General features: G+C 39.1%; 2 protein-coding genes across 4 annotated transcripts in view; one reads left to right on the top strand and one right to left on the bottom strand.

Annotated features, from left to right (window-relative positions):
- The window catches only part of LOC144680599 (calcium uniporter regulatory subunit MCUb, mitochondrial-like), a 104,518-nt gene extending 101,345 nt beyond the window's left edge, over positions 1–3,173 (top strand). For 2 of the 3 annotated variants that reach the window (XM_078541780.1, XM_078541762.1), the window contains 2 exons: positions 1,039–1,155; positions 2,710–3,173. In XM_078541780.1, coding sequence (XP_078397906.1) covers positions 1,039–1,155; positions 2,710–2,787 — 195 coding nt within the window. In that variant the 3' untranslated portion in view covers positions 2,788–3,173. The remainder of the gene's footprint in view (positions 1–1,038; positions 1,156–2,709) is intronic. The other variant, XM_078541772.1, reaches the window with a different exon arrangement.
- A 2,771-nt stretch (positions 3,174–5,944) lies between these two features.
- The window catches only part of LOC144680615 (caspase-6-like), a 34,782-nt gene continuing 26,712 nt past the window's right edge, over positions 5,945–14,014 (bottom strand). Inside the window, exons 7-8 of the mRNA XM_078541791.1 lie at positions 11,103–11,256; positions 5,945–7,065 (exon numbers count right to left, since the gene is read on the bottom strand). Coding sequence (XP_078397917.1) covers positions 6,827–7,065; positions 11,103–11,256 — 393 coding nt within the window. The 3' untranslated portion in view covers positions 5,945–6,826. The remainder of the gene's footprint in view (positions 7,066–11,102; positions 11,257–14,014) is intronic.

Below are 14,014 nucleotides of genomic sequence, written 5' to 3'. Positions count from 1 at the left end.
AAATAAGAGGAGTGGTCAAATTAGGACCTTAAAACATAGGGCATAATTTTACATCCCATGGGTGATCGTGCACCCGACCTGATCGGGCGTAAAATAGCACGTGATGATGTCAGGTGAGCCTCCCGACGTCATCGCGCACTCACGCGATAGTTCAGTCAGTGGGCTTGTGTGAGAGTCAGTAGCGCGCTTGCTGACAATTCAGAGGCCTATTAAGGTAATTAAAGTTTCAGTTAGCAGGGATTTTGCACTGCCCGTCCAATGTTACGGTTGGCGGGCAGCCGAATCAGCCAGGTGGCCTTTGTATTTTTGAGGGAACCTCATCCAAGTGCAGGATAGGGTTTCTGAGATTCATTTAAAAAAAGATAAAAATGTTTGGATACAAATTTCAGCATCCATATGTTTAGGTGTCTCATTCTGATGCAGCCTTGAGGGAGCTTTCATTCCAAGCTCCCCAGTGCCTGCGCTGACTTGAGCGCTCACCCTCCTCCCGCCCCCACTCCGGCAGCGCTGAGCATGTTTCACACTGGTAAGCTGTTAATTGGCCAGCCAGCATGAAATTGCAGTCGGCGCAGACGCCTGCTGACTCAAAAATCCTGCTCAGAGTTTAATGACTGAGCAAGGTGGATGAACTGAGTGTCCCATTTATATCTGCATTCTTCTTCCACTTCCTTAACAAATACACATTGGGCTGATTCTGGGCTCACTGTGTTCATAGAGATTTTCCCTTTCATTAAATTTAATGGCTGGAATATCATGGCTTGTAAGCATGGCTCCGCACAGGGAATATAAAACCAGACCAAAATCTACAGCAAACTTTGTAAATTGTTATGTCAATAGCCAATATCTACCAGTGCAAATAACATTGGTCTTGGCTCTGTAATTCAATTTGGACCTGTGACATCTGAAAGAAGTGTTGAAGGGTGATATTTAGTTGGGGTGTAAGTGAGCATGGTACTGCTCTGTCAGTAAAGCAGAAGTAATGATCAATGTTATTTGGCATCGTATCCAGTTTACTTAAATTGTGTCTCATCCCTTTAGGATTGTGTTTATCCTGATGTGAAAGACAGACAGTTCCTTCATTACTTTCATCGAGGCGCCAAAAGAAACAGCTTTGACATAGAGAAATACAACAAAATCAAGGAGGAGCTGGCTGAGGTTAAGTAACACCGAGTTTAAAGAATAAAAATTGTGTATGAGTTGTTTGATCACTAAGGTTGTCTGGGCAAGTTCCTTCCTGTCCTGCTCATCCCAGCACTACTGTTCCCTTGGGCTCTGTCAGTGAATCAACAATCACCACTTGTTCCTTCCAGAATATCTGTTCACTTGTAAAGAAGCCCTCGAGCATGGTGAAATTGATATCATAATTTTGGCAGAAACTTGGATCATGGGTATTACCCCTTACTGAAGCCTCCCTGCCTGGCTAATACTTTCTCATCTCATTAGTTGTGTGGACTTATCACTAAATTATCCCTTGGTCTCTCCTATTCTTCCAGAACCTTCTCCCCCTCCTCTGAGCACCTCACCTCGTTCCACCCCCTTTGACCCTGCTTTTAAAATGATAGTCTCTGCGGCCTTCCCCAAGTTGCATCCTGCGTTTCTCCCTGAAATATCTTCTCTCAGCCTCCGTCATTTCAATCTCCAATACAACTCAGCATGCTCTTTTTCCTCCTCTGTCACTGCACTCTTGTCCTCCCTAAACTTCCCTCTCCGTATAAGTACATCTCTCCATATTCATGCTTACCCTCTCTGCTGTCTTTGACACAGTTAACCAGATCATCTTCAATGTCCCCACTTGCGGCCAGAGCATCTCAAGCAATGGTTTCTTTTCTCACCGCCACACTCTTACCTCTGGATCCCCAAAGATCTTTCTTTTGCCCCCTTCACTTCCTCTCCACACAATGTCCCTTAGAAACATCAACTGAAGATGTGCGGTCAACTTCAAATGTATGCTGAGCCCTTCACTGCCTGTGTTGTCAGACTTCTTGTCTGTTAACCAGCCTTGAATGAGCCAACAGTTAAACATGGTCTTTGGCCCTGGTACAAACTCTGGTCTTCTCAATAATTCTAGCTCCATCGCCAGTCACTGTCTCAGGTTGAACAAGATTGTTCACAAGCTCTAGTCTATTTGTATACATTCATCTGTACTTTTCTCACCTCTGTTCTCAACTATTTCGATGCTTTTCTGGCCAGCCTCCCATCCTCCACCACATTCTGTAAATTTCAGCTCACACAAAACTCTGCTGTCCATATCCTAACCTGCAGCAAGTTCTGCTCACCCATCATCCTTGTCCTCACTGACCTAAATTCGCACACAGTCCTCATTCACATCTTTGTTTAAATTACTTCATAGCTTTGTTCATCCCTATCCCTTCAACCCACTCCAGCCTTACAACCCAGAGTTCTCATCTAATTATGACCTTTTGTACCTCTCTCCCCATCCCATTTTGTTTGTTCACCATTGGTGGCCAATGCATTTGGCTGTCTAGGTTCAATGCTCTTATTCACCATCCATACACCTCTTAAGACTTTCCTTAAAAGCCACCTCTTTTACCAAGTGTTTGGTCACCCCTCCTGACGTCACCTCCTTTATCTAGTCATTATATTTATTTTCTGTTTACAGCTCTCTGGATTTTTTCTGTTAAAAGTGCAATATTAATGCAAGTTGTTGAGGTTTGCTGGTCCTGTGACTTGTTTTTTTTTGTTTCATAGGTAGAAAAGAATCTCAGACGACTGCGTAACCCTTTGCAACTGCAACTTCCAATCGAACAAGTAAATGGCAAAGACTAAAATGAAACTGTAGCTGATGGGGACACAAACTTGGGAGCCATGCTGCATTATGACCTTGACCTCTTCACCAGTACAACATTTAGACCTAATCACAGTGCCTACAGGCAGGTGTTCACCTGTCTTTCTGTTTTAGTTCTTTATTTATTTCTATTTAAAAACTGATTTGATTTTTGCGTAATACCCTTTTTGCAGTTTGTGTGGCATTCTTTCACTGAAGTGCTCATGGAAACTCTGCTATTGATGCTCACCTTCTTCCCTTACTATCTCTCCTCCCCAGTCTTTTGTTTCTGACCTCAATCCTTCAGATAAGAAGCTCTGACAATTATCTTACACTGAAACACTCACTATAGTGAGTGTGGTCTATTACATAACATTTGAAATTTGTGGTTGAGTTGCTGCAAACTGCAGCTTTAATGCCGGTGTTGTGATTACAAAGAAGTGCCTCTCCTTTGCACTGGGAAGACTGACAGTCTTGTAAAATGTACAATGGTTAAAATACTAACTTGTGCAGAAGCATGATTAATTGATGAAGGGGTTAACAGTTTTTGCAGCGGGAAGAGCAACTTTTATGAAGCTTTAAATAATTACAGTAAATGAACCTCCTTGAAAGCTTGCGACAGAATACTTTGGCACTTTGGGATTCAAGTACTTTGGATTACATTGGGATGTTGGCCAAAGTGAGTTCTGTCTAATGAGGTGTGCTGTAAAGGGTTTTCATGTGTTCATTCATGTTGAAATCTGGGACACCGTTAGCACTTGATGCTGTTTTTCTAATGCACCCAGTTATTGTAATACCAATGGGATTTGGACAGTGCGTCAGGATTAGGTTGCTCACTTGTACCATTTTGCAGTGGGAAAAGTCGCTGCACATACTTTCAAATGTCCAATGCCGTCTGGCCTCTAATTATTGTCATGCTCTACTACTTCCTTCGAAAGGAGCTGAGAGACTTACTGGGTAGAATTCAAATAATGTTTTTATTTTTCCATTTAAAAACAGCTGTACATGCCATTGGTGAAATGCAAAAATAATGATGCAAGTCGACTCTTTAGATTTTGTCTTGCTTTTTCCAATACTGTCTCATACTAGACAACTCGATGTTTCCTTTTCGGTACTGGTGCCAAAGGTGGCATTGAAAGGCAGTATTATTTGTACTAAAATAATAAAGTGCGGTATTTAAACTTGCTCTGCCTCAGTCATGGATGAAGATTTTCTCTGTGCCAAATATAGTGATGAGTCTTAAAGAAAACCTATATGAAATGATTTTTTTTCCCATTAGTTCTGAAAGAATTCATTTTGAAATCTTTGCATTGTGTTTTTAAAATTTACTTCTCTCTCCTGATTTAGCCAGCAGCTTTAGGCCTTGTGCATTCTCTTCTCATTGTCAAGCTCCCACAAAGGTTGGGTTTTTATATTATGTTTTCTTGGTAGATGGGAAATTGAATATTATTTGTTGTCTCGTCTTCCACCCTTCAAGCCATGTGTGGGACTCTCGGATTGTGAATTATTTTTGTCCTGCTGTTCCCATTCTTTCTCCCCTTCAACTTCGCTTCCAGTTTGAAGATGGTATACTTTATTTTTATTTGGTTAAAAATGGTCTGCACTGTTCTTCAGTCAATCAAAATCTAATAAATGTTGAAAAATTCCTTTGGCATGTTTATGTCATGTCAAAATGAGGAGCTGCTGCCATTCTTTCAGTGCCTCAGAAGAGTGTCTGGCCAAGTAAACCTGCCTGTGGCATTCATGACTAATACCAAATAGTTGGTCTTGTGGTTAGTGTTGATAGCTGAGTTAAAGGCTGGATGGACCTTATCAGATTTCTTTCATTAGAGAGGGAGGCAGGAATTCAATTACTTCCTGCTTGTCAGGTAAGATTGCTCCCATGTCCTTTCTTTCTCATAGAAGGGTCCCAAATACAAATCAGACACCAATGCTTTACAATTATGATACCTATAGCTCATGAGGCAGGCAGAGCATGGCTATTATTTGATAGTGAAACAAGGATTATATTAGAATAATGCAATAATCCATGTGTGGTTTAGTACTGTCCAGAAAAATGTATAGAAATGAATGAAAGTGACAATGATCTGCTTTAATAAAAGCTGTAATGTTACACTATCATGGAAATTTGCTGTTTCCTAATTTTCATACGTATAAAGGTTGAGTCTTTGGAGGACCTTTCACAAATCTCATTGTGACAATGGGAGAGAGTAAATGTGCATCTTGTATGTCACTCCAGCTCACAGAATGCAGTGCCCAAATTGTAACCATATCTCTAAGGGTGTCTCTGTCTTAGACTTTTTCCTCTTGTAATATAATTATGAAAAATGCAGTTTTTTTGTCTATAATGTACTTCAAACAAAGAACGGTATGGTGTCTACTTCATTTCCTGCCTCCTCTCCCTAGTGGCAGGGAACGGCAGATGATATTCAACGCTGCAGTACTGAGTTTGTACGGTATAAGTCTTGTTTTGTTCCAATATATTTGAAGCATTCTTGTTCAAAGAAAAATAAACCAAATGATCGGTGTTTTAATAGTTTGATTTTATTTACCTTTAGTAAGTTTTTGCATGCTCTGCAGACTTTGACCCAAGTTCAGTTTCTCTTCTCCCCCCACCCCCATTATCTTGTTTGAAATGAATTGTCAAGATCAGATACAAGTGAAGTGTAAAGGTTTCAGTAAAAGTCATACCTACAACGGTAAATGTAATTAAGATTAGATCATTAACTTCCTCGATGTTTGTTCAGCCTATATGTGGACGATAGTAACTTTTCCTCACCCTTATAACTAAGTGTAAATGAGATTGTATGTTTCAATCCTACACAATTCACCAGTAGTACTTTTCCAAAAATTAATATTTAAGTATCACTAAGTCAACTTAGCGCCATTGCTGTTTTATTATCCCACTGTCCGTCACAATATCTAAAATAAGTAGTCAGTCCACACCTATATGAACTGATACTAGGAAATTTTAAATTTCCCGTTCATAGTTAATGAATGTCACGACTGTCCTAACTATCCTAGCAACTATTGTGTTTGTGACTTTGACCAAGTAGGCTCTTTCGACTGAGACCCAGCTTTGGTAGAGAATTTCACTTACAAGGAACAGTTCACATAGCTGAAATTTAATAGGCTCTTGTACTAAAGGATGTGAATCAATTAATATCTAAAAGTTTTTTATTTATTTAGATACTTCAAGATTATACAAGTAGGACACCAAAAAGTAATCAATCACAATGCACCTGACCCACAGGAAAACATACACAGACTTCACAGCTACACTCAATTGTGGGTCATTTTCTTAGTCTATAAAAACATGAGACAAAATTGTTCCTGAAAACATTCCAGTTATGGATATATTTCATGGTAAGGAGTGTGAAGAAGAAAGTTAGCTAGAAATACTGCACCTAGTCACTTTCTGGAGGGCATATGTTACTAGTAGGCTCATACCAATGAATATCCACTTCCTCAACCATATGAAATAGCTGGTGCTGCGCAGTATTGTGGAAGAAGAGGAAATAGTGGAATACACTAGATGTAAAAGAACATGCCTTTTAAAAAAAAATGTCATTTAACATGGAGTCATGACAGCCATATAAAAAGCTAATTTTTAAAAAGTTGCCCTTCAATAATTCAAAAGTACAGAAGACAGCCTTTAAACTACTTTTCATTGATTTAGCTAAATTATAGAACGTTTCAGTCAGGCAAAGGTGGAATCAGTTTTGATTTTTTTCCTGAATTGGTCATTATAACTAAACTACATACTCACATGATAGGGAAAAGGACCTATCTTTGGTTAATCTTTTTTGTGAATCATTTAGGTTTTTTTTGGGTTGTATAAAAGAGCATACATGTGTGGCCAAAATGTGTTTAACTGGAATCAGATTTACTGTTCAGAATTGCACATCCAATAGTCCTTGCAGAGTAAGTAATTCTACCACAGTTCAAAAGCTTGGACTACAGATTAACAATTTCCTGGGGGGAGAAAAAAAGGCTTGGCCAAGATAAGCCAAACTGCCAAGCTGAACAAACTCTAGACTGCTATGAAGTCTTAGGTTTAAAATACAATTTCTTGGTAAGCATTGAGGCAAAGCAGGGCACTTGTTTCTTCCCTATTGCATTAAGATCCAGGCATTTAAACACACTTCGCTCTGACACCTTCCTGTTCACCAGTGTCAGGAACTCTGTGAACTCGATCTGTGAGCCAAGATGCTTAAGCAATTCGCAGAAATCCTGAATGTACCAGGAGCCATTTATAGTTTCTCGATGAGAATAGAAACCTACGGTAAAAAGAAAATGTTAAGAATATTGAGGCCGAAAAGAATTTGTGTACAATTTTAAACATTGATCATCTTGACCCAGATTTTCAACAACTTATTTATACTGCATCTTTTAATATAAACCCCACCACCCACCCAGCCCCAGAGACATTTCACAGCAAAACCTGACAAAGCCACGTGAGGAGAAAGCAGAGCAGATAACCAATATGCTGAGTCAAAGAGGTAGGTTTTAAGGAATTTCTTTAAACAGGAAAATGAGGTAAAGAGACTTAGGGAGGAACATGCAAAGCTTGAAGTCAAGGCAGATGAAGGCACAACTGTCACTGGGGAAACAATTAAAATCAGGGATGTTCAAGAGACCAAAATTAGAGATCAGGAAGGGCAATGCTATGGACAGATTTGAAAACTACGACGAGAATTTTTAAGAGGTTTTGCTTAATCAGGAGTCCAGTCACTAAGCCAACCTGCACTGAAGCAGAGGAGCCAAGCCTCTGCATCAATTTCCCAAATAGAAGTCCTCTCCCACCCAGGAAAGATTGCTAGGGATTGGGACAGTAATGATATGTATCAGGATTCCTCAAATGTAGATAATGCTGACTCGAACATGAAATTCACCAGCCTATAACGTCACATTAGCAAAAATGCATACATTGATTAGGTGACAGGTGCAATTCAATTCGGATGAGGCAAAATAAAGGTTTGAATTATAGACAATGATGAGCAATCTTGTGCTTTAAGTATGTAATTTGCAGATATATAGTAAGAGTACAAGTACAAGAGTAAAAAGGGTAATGGTTTGGCCAGTTTTCACTAGGTGTGCTACTTTGGGCACCCAAAGGAAATATTTAAGCCGTAGAGAGCACTCAGCAGAGCAATTCTAGGGGTTGGAGTTTCTTGTGACAATGAAAAATTTTCAATGCAAGTAAGAAAGCTAAGAAAATATAATCTTTTTAGTACAGTGAATGGAAAAGACCATTTTCCTCTGGATAGGGAGTCAGGGGATAAAATTGACAGTGAGAAGAGAATGTTTTACCAATGTAAGTGGTTGCAGTAAAAACCAGTGCATCTTTTAAGGGGAAAAATAGTTGAAGCAGATATGGAGGAAAAAGAACTAATCCAACTTCCCATGCTCTAAGTGCTGCATGAAGTAGCTACATAAAGTGGATGCACTGGTGGTAAACTTCCAAGAATCCTTAGATTCTGGACAAGTCCCAGAAGATTGGAAAGCTGCTAGTGTAATGCCCTTATTCAAAAAGGGAGGAAGGCAAAAAAAAAAAGTAACTATAGGCCAGTTAGCTTAACATCCGTCATTGGGAAAATGTTAGAGTCTATTATAAAGGATGTAATAGTAGAGCATTTAGAAATGCATAATATAATCAAGCAGAGTCAGTATGGCTTTATGAAGCGGAAATCATGCTGATTTATTATTAGAATTCTTTGAGGTAACAAGCAGGATAGAAAAAAGAGGAACTAGTAGATGTAATATATTTGGATTACCAAAAGGCAGTCGATAAAGGTACCGCACATAAGGATATTTAATAAGATAAGAGTCCATGGTGTTGGGGTTGCATATTAGCGTGGATAGAGAATTGGCTAACTAATAGAAGACAGAGTTGGGATAAGGGGGGCATTTTCAGGATGGCAACCTGTAACTAGTGGAGTACCACAGGGATCAGTGCTGGGGCCACAATTATTTACAATATATATTAATGACTTAGATGAGTGAAGTGAATGTACTATCGCCAAGTTTGCAGATGACAAATAGGTGGGAAGGCAAGCGGTGAGGATGATGGTCTGCAGAGGAATGTAGACAGGTTAAATGAGTGGGCAAAACCTTGGCAGATGGAATATAATGTGGGAAAATGTGAGGTTATGCTTTTTGGCAGGAAGAAGAGGAGCTGAATATTACTTAAATGGAAAAAGACTGAAGAAAGGTGCAGCAGAGAGGGATTTGGGAGTCCTCGTGCATGAATCCCAAAAAGCTAACATATAAGTTCAGCAGGTAATAGAGAAGGCAAATGGAATGTTGGCCTTTATTTCAAAAGGGAATGAAGTTTAAAAATAGGGAAGTCTTGCTAAAACTATACAAGGAACTAGTTAGACCACACCTAGACTACTGTGAACAGTTTTGGTCCCCTTATCTAAGGAAAGATATACTGGCATTGGAGGCAGTCCAGAGAAGGTTCACTAGGTTGATCCCAGGGATTTTCTTAGGAGGAGAGGTTGAACCTGCACTCATAAGATTCTTAGGGGGGGCTTGGCAGGGTAGATGCTGTGGGGTTGTTTCCCTTTGTGGGAGAGTTTATGACCGGAGGGCATAATCTCAAAGTAAGGGGCCGCCCATTTAAGACAGAGATGAGGAATTTCTTCTCTGAGGGTAGTGAATCTGTGGAATTCTTTACCGCAGAGAGCTGTAGAGGCTGGGTCGTTAAGTATATTCAAGGCTGAGATGGGCAGATTTTTAATCAGTAAGGGAATCAAGGGTGATGGGGAAAAGGCAGGAAAATGGAGTTAAGGATTATCAGATCAGCAATGATCACATTGAATGGCGGAGCAGACTCGATGGGCCGAAAAGCCTACTTCTGTTCCTACATCTTATGGAATTAGGCATGCATCTGCCCATGCTTACACAGGAGTGACAATCAGAAAAATAGAACTTGTCCCGAAAGGTGCTAACCAATATTTCTTTGTTGTTAATTTTAAGTTGGAGATTTTTAAGAAAGTATATATTGCCAAAAGTTAGTCCCCATTAACAGCAGGTCGTGTGTTAGGTACGCTCAGGACATCTGATTGTAACACTAACATTCACAACATCCACTGCCTCAAAGTTCGGCACTAAACATTCAAATACCAAAGTAGCAGAGTGCACAGATGTTTGAACTCAATAGTGAACCCATAAGTTACTGACATTTTGATCCTTATATATAGGAGGATGAGTTTTGGGGATCACTAAGCCAGTTTTCTGGCCATACTGCTTGATTGTCTTGAACCTCTTGAATTAGGAGTGGGAACCCTAGCTAACCTTCCTCTCTCCAATTGTTTTCCAAAAGGCCACTCGCGTGGGGCTGTGCCCCAGCAAGCAATCAACACAGAGGGTAGCAGAGAAAATTAGTAATATAACACTGATAAGATTCCTTTATCAGTCCTTACTATTAAAGGCACGGAAGAAAACATAATTAAAACTCTCCTTTTTCCTTTTGCAACATTATCACTAATGTTACTGAATGTACTCAGTAGCTAAAGCTGCCTCTCTCACCAAGTCATAGAGCAGAACCTGAGGGAACTAATTTGAGTGATGACAGTTCAATAGCCGGATGCTCAGGTTACTTGGCCAGAACTAACTACTTGTTGACAGACCAGATCTGCCTGCAAATTTAGTAGAGGCTTGGGGACCTGATAGCACATCCCTCAGGCACACAGGCCAATATAAATTGTGACTTGAGGTAATTCTCCTTTTGGGAACATATGCTGGTGACATTTGATCACCACTCCAGGTCAAAGAGTGGGAGTGCTTCAATGACTAAACACAGCCTAACTGCTTTCCATCAATTGGTGGATTGTATCAAACCTTACTTTGAGACTTCATTTTTCAATGTCAGTTACGAAAAAGAGCCAACACAGGTGTTGTTGAGGGGGGCGGGGGAAATCAGGTGATGGGAAGAGCAATATCTCACAATAGATATTTTAAAATAGAGCTGGCATTTACCAAAGTTGACTTCTCTGAATGAAGTAGTTAAGTAAAGCTATGGTGGGATAACATAGTACAGTAGTTAGTGGCCAATCCAACAGGACACAATGATCAGGTACTGGAAAAAAAATTTAAAACAGAACTAGAAAAAACAAAAAAAAACTCAGGTGTACCCCAAAATGGGATTCTCTATATTGCTTGGGGAAGAATAGATACTAGAACAGTCACATGACCCACACAGTTTGAAGTTCTTAAAAGGATACACTAAGCACTTTTTGTTCACCTTGTGAGATGACAAATTACAATTGGCATGTGGAGGTTGAACAAATGAGGGAAAATACTTTATTACCTTCAGCTACTGAATAGCACATAATGAAATCTGCACCAGCGGGTAATGTAGGCATGGTTCCTGCATCAACAACCACTTCATTCACCACAGGCTGTATTGCATCCATCTCATCCATGGGCATTACTGGCTCATCATGTTTGTCTCCTCGACATGCCTGAAAATCATAAATGGCAGCAAGATGCTCAAAGAAAGTTGTTTAAAATAGAAAAAGAATAATTCACAAGGTAATTACTGAGAGGGAGGCCATTCCAAGCCAGTCTTCCCTCAGCACTCAGACCTGTAACATTAAGGACTAGCCTCGTGGTTCTTCACTGCACTGCCTCCTGTGGCCAAAATTTTCCCGTGTCCTAGATCTGGACATTGTGCTCTTCTGTGGTCTGACCAAAGCACTATCCATAGTTTAATCATGACTTCTAACTTGTACTCTACTATGACTGCCTTGCAGTGGTTGAATAATGAATCTAAGATTTCCAAGTCTCTCCCCAACATCATCCTTAGCTACATCAACACAATTCATGGAATACATATCACCCATTCTCATGTATAATACTTTACATCAACCTACATTAAAAACTTCATTCTGTCCACTTAGATGAATTGCATCATGTCTATCTTAATTTGGTAGGAGTTATAACAATGGGATATGCAGAATCACAAAATTATATAGTCACTTTTTTTTTTAGAAATTACATGTATTCGTAACCATACAATTTTGTACAAAGCTAAATTAGAATGAATATTGTAACATCTACAGTAATAGAGTAACTGATTTTCACTGTTACAACCTTGTATGAATGTTAACCCACTGCTATTACTGCATCGCTACCACCTTAAAAAGGTAATTCATTTCCTTAATGGGAACCTCAATATCCAATATTTCATGTTCATTAAAATTGAGTCATTGGTAATGTAAATGCTTTTTCAGAATGCTATACTACATTAAAAACAGCAGGAATCAGTTCCCAGCACTTGTACTGTTCAATAGGTTGTTCAAAGCTATTAAACTGCTGCAGCTACCTTGTATAAAATGGTTTGGTTGTTCATCTAAAAACATAGCAATGTGTTAAAAATTAACAAGATATATGTACAGATTGAGTGATTCTGACATCAATAGTGAGGATTTACATAGCTTGGTTCAAACCTCCTGTCATGAAGCTATTAATGTATATAATATTTTGGAAAATATTTTTCTTTTGAAATAGAGGTTTAGTCTGCGGGTATCTCTTAATTGGATTAAAGCCAGCTAGTCTGGGTGCTTTGATGTGTACTAGTTTGAGAGGTAAACAGAGAGGTAGAGTGTATTTGCATTTTTTGAATGGAGCATTCAAGAAGTGGGGTGAAAACTTAAAGCCTTTCTAACATATACCAAGCAATATGTTTATATTACTAATAAAATTTGGTACAATGGAATGGGGTTTCATTGTTAAAAGGTAAAGTTCAAAGAAACTGTTGAGACAATGACAATTTGAATTCAATCAGTGGTGGTAGGTATAATTTCAGTAGTTTTTAGGTATGCAGGGCAGAGGCAATTAAGATCAAAAGGCTGTTGTAAGCCTCCAACTGGCTCCAAAGTGAAAAGAACCTCATTTTGAAATCGTAAAGAGAAAATGCTTTGCCTGGTGTTTGGTTAAGTCTATGGGTTGCTGTTGCCTTAATGGAGATTAGTTTGGGAATTTGTTACAAGTTATGATAGTAGTAATTTGTAGCCATGTGTATAGATATTTTTAAACCTGTATAAATTAATAAACTATTTCACTTAATTTAATGTAAAACCTCAAGAACTGATGGTCAGATTCCTGAATTTAGAGTCGCATCTCAAACAACACTTAAATTACAGGTTATGACAGTTGTTTAAAGTTTCCCTCTGGGATTTTTAAATAACTCCGCTTTACCAACTGCATCGGTCAAAACAACTGGAAGCTCATCCAGGATAAATTACATTTCTAATTCCTCGATTGGTTAGGAATTAGTGAATCTTAAAGCTTACACGTACGGGAGGCACTTTGGATTCAGGGGTTGGTGAGGTATTTTAGAAGTGGTGAGACTGCAGGATGGCTTTGGCAATTGCTAAGACTTGTCTGGGAGTAGAAGAGGTAACTAATTAGGTTGGAGAGAATAACCAAAAGTAAGTTAACAGAGTTGGTGAATAAGTTACAATCGGGGTTACCCGCAGGAGCTAGGAAATCAGATATAATTAAAAAGTATAGCGCAGCATCTAGAGTTGGAAATGAAACATGACACGTGAGTCACAGCTGGAGGTAGTGAGACTTCAGTTACAAATGAAGATGCTAGAATTTGAACAAGCAAAAGGACTGAAAAAGCTTGAATTTGAAGCAAAGGACAGAGAAATGGCTTTTAAAAAGAGAATTAGAAATTGTGAAGAAAGAAAAAGAATTCCAACAGAAAATGTTGGCAGGTAGAAAAGAGATGTCAGTGGGTGAGGAAGGGTTTATCCCAGAGTGGAACCCAGTGGGGATATGTTTAAATTTGTACAAGCTCTTCCAAAGTTTGAAGAAACAGATCTTTATTTCATTTGAGAAGCGAGCTAAACAGATGAAACGGCCACAGGAAAAACTGGATATTATTATTACAAGTTATTAGGTAGAAGGCTTGAGGTATATGCTTCGCTATCAGAAGAAATGTCAGTGAATTATGATGCGGTGAAAAAAGCTATTTTGAGTTGGTTCCTGAAGCATACAGGCAGAAATTTAGGAACATGAGATAACAGCCTGGGCAAACTTATATTGAGTTTTAAAGAGTAAAACAAAAGCAATTTTGACTGGTGGATACGGACGTTAAAAACAGCCAACCTATGAAGCTCTTAGGGAAGTCATTCTCTTTTGGAAGAATTTAAAGATTCAATCTCTTTGGTCGTGAGAACTTCTGTGGAGGAGCAGGGGGTTGATTCTGTA

The sequence above is a fragment of the Cetorhinus maximus genome, chromosome 1, assembly GCF_964194155.1.
Source record: "Cetorhinus maximus chromosome 1, sCetMax3.hap1.1, whole genome shotgun sequence".
Classification (NCBI taxonomy): Eukaryota; Metazoa; Chordata; class Chondrichthyes; order Lamniformes; family Cetorhinidae; genus Cetorhinus; species Cetorhinus maximus.
The sequence above is the reverse complement of the archived record's forward strand: the minus strand, read 5'-3'. Positions and strand labels throughout refer to the sequence as shown.